This window comes from Trachurus trachurus (assembly GCF_905171665.1).
Source record: "Trachurus trachurus genome assembly, chromosome: 10".
NCBI classification, from domain to species: domain Eukaryota; kingdom Metazoa; phylum Chordata; class Actinopteri; order Carangiformes; family Carangidae; genus Trachurus; species Trachurus trachurus.
In genome coordinates, this window is record NC_139894.1 from 9392253 (window position 1) to 9401241 (window position 8989).

Below are 8989 nucleotides of genomic sequence, written 5' to 3' on the forward strand. Positions count from 1 at the left end.
TACTTTGAACTCTGAGAAAGGTGGCTGGATTTGAGTCATAGGGAGGCGACATAAAATAAACTTCTGAAATACTGGCCTTTTGATTTGCCTCATCTACACCTTTATGTATCATTGTGCACATTATAACGCACATTATATCATCTGTTACAAAAAGAAAGAAATCCATAGGAATTTCCATATTCTGGCTCTTTAATTTGGTGCAAACTGAAAATGATAGTTGTGAGTAAAGCGGACATACAGACATAACTATAAATTTTAGGTGTAACAGAGTATTAATCTGAGAGTCCAATATAGTGAGATCTAAAAGTCTGAAGCCACTTTCATATTAATTTGAATGGGAATGTTTTCTAATTGCTGTGATTTTCTGCAATACTTTTAAATGTGGTTATACTTCTCTCTTTTATATACCATCAAGTGTTTCACTGTGGAATATTTTGCAAAAAATGGATCTCTCATCTTGGGACGAAACTTTTCATATTTTCCGTCAGATGTTCCTTCGCCGTCTATAACAGGTTATCACAACTTTCAGAATCAGTGGCAAGCATCCTCAAAATAATAGGCGGCCGTCTGACGGCTCGGAAAAACACGTCACTACAATATCCTGTTTATTTTAACAAGGTATGATGTTTTGGCCAAAACCAGACTTCCGCTGTATACTATTAATCAGCAGGAGCATTTTTCCTATAAGATGATCAGAGCATGTAGGTAAGACGGCTCGGTGCAGACAGTGACTTGGTTCAGTAATTAAAAAGATAGAGTGAGAGTGACTTTTACTGAGTTACTCATCTCAGGTTCACGCTTGTCATTTCTGTTTACAGTAGCTTAATTCTGGTTAGTCGCCATCCACTTAGTCATATAACTTTCACTGTCTGTTCAACATCTGTCCATTGTTGGCATGTTGTGCTTTTGCAAGATGCACTGCAGCACACACAGCGTACTGAAAATAACTTCACTGAGATTTTCAGCCCATATGAAAACATGTGCAGCCTTTCTGTTCCTGCAGATCTACCGCTCTGAGTTTGAATAGAAACAAAGTAAAAAAAAAAAAAAAACCTGAATCTACATCTGTTATTTGCAGAGCAAACCTAATGCACCTCTGCAATTTCACGCATGTTCTTTCAATTTAAATTCACAGTGTGAGGTTAATGTAGAAGAACAGACACATCAGCTATGATGAAATATATTTATTTGTCTTGCATTGTAGAAAGTTTTGTGCAAAGATACAACATGTATTTACAAACAAGTCCCCAAAAAGCTACTGTAGAAACGGTTCTGATAAAGTCAGACATGAGTCTTCAAAAAGTCCCAGGATAAAAACTAACACTGGAGCTCAGTAAAGATTGGTCTTCTTCATTATCCTCAGGAACTCCTGCTCATTGACTTCACCGTCTCCATCTCGGTCTGCTTCGTCAATCATTTCCTGAAAGGATTAGAAACACGGTGATGCTCAAATAGAAACAGCTCTACGTGAATCCAGGACTCAACTGTAGCATGTGCCAGATCAGAAAAACTCTCACTTAAGCCAACAACATCTGTCATAATTGCACAGGTTTCTGAGAAGTAGGCCACAATGTAATTGTATTAATATCAAATCTATGAACAGATCAGTGTTACAGAATGAGTAAAGAGAGAGGTGTGAATCAGTCTTATTTCAGATCATACTGCTAGTATTAATTGTGGAAATTATTCACCTCAGCCACTGGACAGAAAAAAACGTTTGCCATCGATGGACAGAAGAGCCAGCATCATGAGATTCACAAGCTAATCGCTGCACTTTACTCATCAAATAATAAATAGATTTTTGGGTGTGAACCACCAAAAACAAATGATACAGTGTATGTGACACGCTACATGTCTTTGAGCTCAATATTACCTGTAACTCTTCATCTGTGAGGTTCTCGCCCAGCTCCTTGGCAACTCTCTTGAGATTTTTAAATGAGATTTTTCCGGTGCAGTCATCGTCAAACAGCCGGAAAGCCTTCATTATTTCCTCTTTGGAGTCTTTTTCACCCTGATGACAATAAACCAAGACACATCCAACACATTAGTTTGATCAAATTTTCAAAAAAAGCTGCTTTCTTTCTTTTCATACTTTTGTTTTGTTGTTTGCACAACGACATTGAAAAACACAATGTTGCTCTGTATGTCTTGTACATCTCAGAAATAAACAATGAAGATGAATTTGACTTTTGACTTTGTCTTTATTAAACAAATGTTCATTAGTTATCAGATGAATAAACAACCAAATATTCAACACTGAGTTTAATTAAAGGGATAGTTCACCCCGCGCAGCACTGCACATCCATATGACGGTCGCAAACGGCTCACTTTTCTTCGTCCAAAAAGACACACCAAAAAACATCCAAATATCTCCATACTGCTCATCTGTAATGTCCCTCTTGTATTGAAGCCCTGACATGAGAAATTGTTCCGATGTTCTATATTTTACGCTTGTTTGTAGCAAAAGCTCCCAGTGTCTCAGTTCACTGCTCTGCTGGTGTCTGTGCAAACCTTGCGCGATTTGAGACTGAGACACTGGGAGCTTCCGCTACAAACAAGCTTAAAATATAGACTTATTTAATTTTTTTCGGAACAATTTCTCATGTTGGGGCTTCAATACAAGAGGGACATTACAGACGAGCAGTATGGAGGTATTTTGATGTTTTTTGGTGTCTTTTTGGATGAAGAAAAGTGAGCCCCGTTTGCGATCGTCATATGGACATGCAGTGCTGCACGGAGCCCCCCTGTAACTTCAAAAAGGCACAGATGACTCTGAAACTTCTCCCAGCCCTTAGTCGACATGAGGGTGAGTAGAAAATGAGTGAAATTTGAATTTTGGGTGAACTATCCCTTTAAGTAGTAGTTGGGAACTGAAAATGTTAAGTACCAGTTTTGCAACACATTTGCATTAAGTTTTGGTCTGAAGAAAATGTTTCACATTTATGTATTTTGTTGTGGATTACTCATTTCCAGATCAAAGTACATTCAATCCACAACTACAATCAAAATGCATTTCCTATTACTTTTTAACACCAGAGTATACGGCAATTTCCATGACCAGTAAATGTCAGATTTTGAGGAAATTAGTAACTGAGAAACTTTCCTCTCAGTAGCAACATGCAACCCAACATTAATTATTAAAATATGCATATGCAACTTGTGAATTGTTTAATGTTATCTTTTCAGTTGCTGCAAATCATGATGATGACCGATAATGTATCTTTTGAGGTGTTTCCAAAACATAGTATACAGTGGCATGCAAAAAATTTGGGCTCCCCCTGGTCAAGGTTTATGTTAATGTAAACAGTTAAGTGAGTGGAAGATTAAATGATCTCCAAAGGGCATAAAGTTAAACATGAAACGCTCTTTTGCAGTAGGCTATTTTAAGCAATATGATTGTTTTATTTTGTTTTCTACAATTTTAAAGGGGAAACAGAGCAGCAGCCTGTAAAACAACGGGAAACCCAGGAGACTTGAGCTCTCAGATAACTTTTACCAAGGTATCAGACAAGCTACTCACTGTTTACAAGCTGTGATAGTTTCCAAAGGGGGTTGTGATTAGGTACTAACTATGCAGGGTGCACAAACCTTTGCTGTGGGCCTATTTTTTTTTTTTTTTTTTTTTTTTTTACTTTTCTGTCATTTCGAAAATGTAAAAGGTGAAAATAAAATATATATTGTTTAAAATGTAAAGGGATTGTGTCATCTGTAACTTTATGCCTTTTATAGATAATTTAATCTTCCACTGGCTTAACTGTTCACATTAACAGAAATTTTGACCAGGGGTGCCCAAACTTTTGCATGCCAATGTACACTTCATCATATTGCTCACACTCACCATTTTCACTGTCATCATACTGAGAAAGTCACTGAAGTCGATTGTTCCCGAGCCCTCTTTATCGATGTCTGCGATCATCTTCTTAATGTCGTCCTTCTTTGGCTCAAACCCAAGAGCTCTCATGGCAACCTGTGGCACAACAACAAATGCACAATATGTCATCTGACCCTGACGTTTATTTGTTCACCTGCACAACGTTTGATAACAATACAACTGCAATAACCCCTGTCGTTGTGTTATTTCCCTTTCTAATGTTATCGCAGCACATTACTGATGGTATCTCCGCACTTACGATGTGCAACAAATAAAGTTTAAATTTGATTGCACAAATTGATGCACGGTGGATGAAACCAGCAGCTCACCTTTAGCTCCTTCACGTCTATTGTTCCTGTGCCATCCGTGTCAAACAGATCGAAAGCCTCCTTAATTTCCTGCTTTTGCTCCTCGGTCAGTTCGACTTTGAGCGCTGTCTTTTTCCTCTGTGTGGCCGAGGGAGCTGATTTTCGGAAACTGGAAGCCTGAAAATAATCAAGAGAGACATGCAGGGTAAGTTATCAGTCAACTGTTCGTATCGTGCTAGCTAACCTTAGCATCCACGCTGCTTCACTGGACCGAACAAAAACACGTTTTTAAGCTAAAACTAGTTAATCGCGGCAAATACCATCAGTTAATTCAGCGTTCCGTTCATACTTAACATTTATGTAAAGATATACCATTTAAAACAGATGATTGAGCCTGGCAAACTTCAATGTTGTTGTTTTTTGTAGCCGGATGTCAACAAAAACAGGCAGCAACGGCTGGACTGAGTCTTTTCTGTTGATTGACGTGGGCGCTGTCCAATAGAAACCCCCAACGGCTCTGTGACGTAGCCATATTAGCCAATCGTAAACTAGAGTGGGCGGGCCTTAACGGTGTCCACCAATGCGGGAGTAAAGTTTCCTTGTTTCCCAGCAACCGGGAAACTCGACGGCGCAGGCGCAGTGTTAAACCGTTGGAGCTGAGGCAGGAGACTACATAGCATTCAGTACAACTGTCATGCAATAACAAAACAAGGTAATATTGTATGTTTTATGGATATAGAAAGTGTTCGAGTACAGGTACATCTTTTGGAAACACACGTGCTTCTTTATTTCACTTTAGTCTTGTTATACACAGGCTGCATTTAGAGCTAAAGTAAATACTTGAAGACATTAGCTTGTTAGCTTGCTCTGTATAGAGTCTGTATTGTTTTGTTTTTGTGCAGGCACCGTGTGACTTTACTAACCATCGCTTACAGTTGTGTGCAAAAACCTTTTGACTTTGTGAAATGTAGTAAATACAAGTCCTGCAGCAAACAGACATTTAAAGTCTTTCTTCAAGCGTTTATGCTCTGTTTATGTGAACAACATATTCATTTGTCCAAAATGTTGGGCACCCTACTTAGTCAGTGGATGTCAAGCACCCAGATGGACATCAGATTTATGGTTGAGTAGCAGCCAGAGAGCAGGACACATTGCACAGTTAGATTGAGTCAGAAAAATACAGAAAAAAAGCTTGTGAAATTGAATGAAGTAGAGAGTTAAACTAACAGAGCTGTTATCTCAAGGAGTTTCATTGACATAACTATGACCTGGACAAATAAGAATATTCACAGGCTTATGACAGAGCTGTTATTAGTTGTGTTTAGTCTTTTCAGTTGTTTGATAAATAAAAAATCCCTGCCAAAAAAATGCTTCTGAAATGAGAGGATTCACTGCCTCTTGGTCATATGAAGCAAAGTAAATTAATTTGGTTTTTGCAGTGTTGATCAATTAAAAGATGATGTCATCTTGGACATGGCAAGGAACATTTTCATGATGATTTTATATTTCATAGGCAAATGATTGATTCAAAAATGTTGTGCCTAACTGTTGCCACAAACCATGTTAATTTTGTTGTCTTACTAATTTATATTCAATTAAAGGTGAACAAATTAAAACTTTTGTCATCCTTTTACAGTTCCAGTCTCCAGTAATGCAGGGAAGTACGGTCATAAACCATCAACAACATATTGGACTGCAGAAGCTCTCAGCGTTGGCAGGAATCACACATTCCTGTTTGGGCCCCAATAAAAAGTACAAGTTTATCCAGGATGACACAAGTGGGGAGTCGGCTCTTGTGTGCTCGTGTTTACGTGTCTTTGAGAACCTGGAGCTGACCTGCGCTGTGGGTCAGCTCGTTTATGAGACCCTTCAAGCCCACCACAAAGTCTATAACACGGGCTCAGGATGCCTGCTGTTTCTTGCAGGAGCGTGGAGCCGCGCTGCTCTGGAGTGCCTTCACAGAGGAATTTCAGTGCCACACATCATCTCTGCTATGTCTGAAGGGATTGATATATGCATGGATGTTTTCAGAAAATGCGACATCTCAACCGAGGGTCTTGGTGTGGCAAAGTTGGAGAGCTGCAGTGCGACATCTCTTGGTCTTCAGCTGTCAAAGAAATCCGACATGGAAGCTTCGCAGGCATCGAGCCACCTGCAAGGGAAACCAAGTATCGGTGACCACAAGACTCTGAACAGCAGTCGACAAAGAAAAATAAAGCTCAGCAGACATTTTTGTGAGGCCACGTCTAAAAATACCGCCACAGTACCACAGTGTCATCAGCCCAAGCTCCCTAACATGGCACACATTGCTGAGGGCTTGAGGCACGGTTGTTTCAATGCTATGAATTTAGTGGTGCAAGCAAGCCAGGTGCAATCAGAAAATAATCAACAGGATTTCAGCTGTTCTACATTTGACATAACCAAAATGGTGACTTGTCTTCTACCCGGTTTACCAGAGGAGCATGCGTGTGTTTTACCAGGCTGCTTTGTTCTCTTATCTGCTGAACAGGCTTCTGTTGCACATCGCTTAAAGGAACAGCACTTGAAGGTTGCTCTTATTCGTGGAGATTTATCAGAGACCTTTCGTCATCTTGGCTTTAGTCAACCGAAAGGAATGAAGCACGTCAGTGACCAGTCGGCTTTGTCAAATTCAAGCAAAGAAGAAGAGTGGATGGTGAAGGTTGTGACACTTCTGCTGAATCTGGGCGTGAACCTGATACTAGTCAGTGGCCTTGCAAGTGAGAAAATGATTCAGTGCTGTTGCCGACATGAGATACTTGTGGTGGAAAAAGTGAAGACTTCCGTTTTGAAGGCATTCGCTAACGCAGCAGGAGGTGTTCCAGTGACTTATGCCATGCAATTGAAAAAGCAATGTGTTGGCACCGGGGTGAAGGTTGTGATATGGAAGGAGCTCAGCAGTCCTGGTAGGAAGTTTACAACAGCTGTGAATATTTCCACGGGTGCCAACAGCGGATTGGTCACAGTGATCCTCACAAGCTGTGTACATGGCAAGCTTCAGGCCCTGGAGGATCAGTTTTGGGCCTGTGCTCATCGTGTACACCACGCACTGAGAGACAAAGCCCTCCTGCCTGGTGCTGGGGTGACAGAAATGCTTTGTATTCATCACCTCCAAAAACGAGCAGGGCACCATGGGAAGCACTACGCTGCGAGTACTGGTGACTCTAAGCAGCAATCCAGAGCAGAGGCAGCAACTAACCCTTACAAGAGTGTCGTGTTGCAACTGTGGGCAGATGGTTTAATTGATTACATATCCACTGTAATGGCTAACACTGGAAGGTTCACAAAAGTTAAAGCTAGAACTGCGGTGAGCCAACAACTGCAGGACTGTAATGGACGTGTAGTCATTGCTGCAAACTTCTCACCACTGTTCTTAGAGGGTGAAACAGAGGACAGTGCATTTTCCGCAGCTGCGAAATCTGACACAGCACCAGCAATGAAAATCTATGACAATCTGAGTGTGAAGCAGGAAGCATGGAGAAGAGCTTTAGACCTGGTTTTCCTGGTCCTACAGACTGACGCCGAGGTCATCACAGGCGTAGACCAAAGAAGTGAGGGTGCAAAGGAAAATCTGATGCTGTTGTGATTGTCATGCAGCAGCTTAGACATTTTTAAGAAGTAGACAACTTAATGATTCCTTCTTTTTTTTTTCTTACCAAAATTGTATCAAGTCTGAATTTTTAAAGTATTTGTACAAATAAAGTCTAAAAAACCCCATTATTTTCTGACTATTTCTTCTTCAATGAATAGCTGAGAGACAAGTGAAGCAGTATTTTCCCTACCACTAGGGGGTGACAAAGGTATATGACATTGTCTCATACAAGGTGATGTACTGTAGGTAAATAAAATGCATGGCTCAACTCTGATATTGCCAATAAAATATGTGTAGATTGTGGGGACCTACAACATGGCAAACTCAAAAAAATTAATTGAAAAATAAAAACTATGGTGCAAGTTAAAAGTCCAAAGGAAACGTAATTTTTTAAGTTTGGAGTGAGATTTGTCTTTTTGACCTCATCCATCCCGATCTGGTTGATAATGGAAAGTCATGACAAATGAGCACATTATCATAAAAAGACACACAAAGATCTGTATTAATCAAGTATCTGTACTTTAATTCAATTGGTCGTCTTTCCCTTTTGTCTTGGAGGTGCTGCCTACTGGGAAATAACCTGAAATTTGCTTTAGTTTTATTAGTAACCAGGCCTGACTCACCTGACACGGCTTGTACATCATCTTGTAAACACCTTGTCTTCGTGCTCACTTAAGCCAGGGAAAACAAATACAACATGTCCGAAACCACAATTAAATTTCCCTGTCGTGGAGCATGGGAGGAAACCAGCGTGCGTCTTAGTCTTGGTAAACTTCCTTTAACGATATTTGCCTACGCTTCATTATGTGTCTGCTTGAGCTGAACCTTGACTCTGCTCCCATGCCAACTGCGTTGGTTTTATGACCTGCTTTGTCATAATGGGAATAATTGATGGGGAAGGAACGCCTCCACACGATGTGAATGTTTTTGGTTAGGTCTCATTACATTCTGAATTTACTTTAGCTGTTTGAACTTTGGAAACCTTTTGTTAAGTTAATATTTCCCCTCCTACGTGATAATTCAAAGGTCATAGGAATATTAAAAAAGCACTAATGGAAAAGAGGGTACATATATTTGTCATGTTCCTTCTTTTCTCAATTGTTTGACCCTAATAATGCCAACCTCAGTACGCCTCAGCACTTGATACATAAAGTTGGTTGATTATACAAATAAGATTGACAGTTACTTGACAAGTATAAA

At 40.0% G+C, this 8989-nt stretch overlaps 2 protein-coding genes across 2 annotated transcripts; one reads left to right on the forward strand and one right to left on the reverse strand.

Annotated features, from left to right (window-relative positions):
- Window positions 1–1169: 1169 nt before the first annotated feature.
- Window positions 1170–4668, reverse strand: cetn4 (centrin 4). Its single transcript, XM_083980094.1, has 5 exons — window positions 4552–4668; window positions 4201–4356; window positions 3839–3967; window positions 1874–2011; window positions 1170–1420 (listed from the first exon to the last, which is right to left on the reverse strand). Exons 1-5 carry the CDS (start codon window positions 4552–4554, stop codon window positions 1331–1333), a joined length of 516 nt encoding a protein of 171 aa, XP_083836220.1. The 5' UTR covers window positions 4555–4668; the 3' UTR covers window positions 1170–1330.
- Window positions 4669–4844: 176 nt separating this feature from the next.
- Window positions 4845–7783, forward strand: bbs12 (Bardet-Biedl syndrome 12; the record flags this gene model as incomplete). The annotated part of the gene is made up of 2 exons (XM_083980481.1): window positions 4845–4891; window positions 5816–7783. Exon 2 carries the CDS (start codon window positions 5831–5833, stop codon window positions 7781–7783), a length of 1953 nt encoding a protein of 650 aa, XP_083836607.1. The 5' UTR covers window positions 4845–4891; window positions 5816–5830.
- Window positions 7784–8989: the final 1206 nt, after the last annotated feature.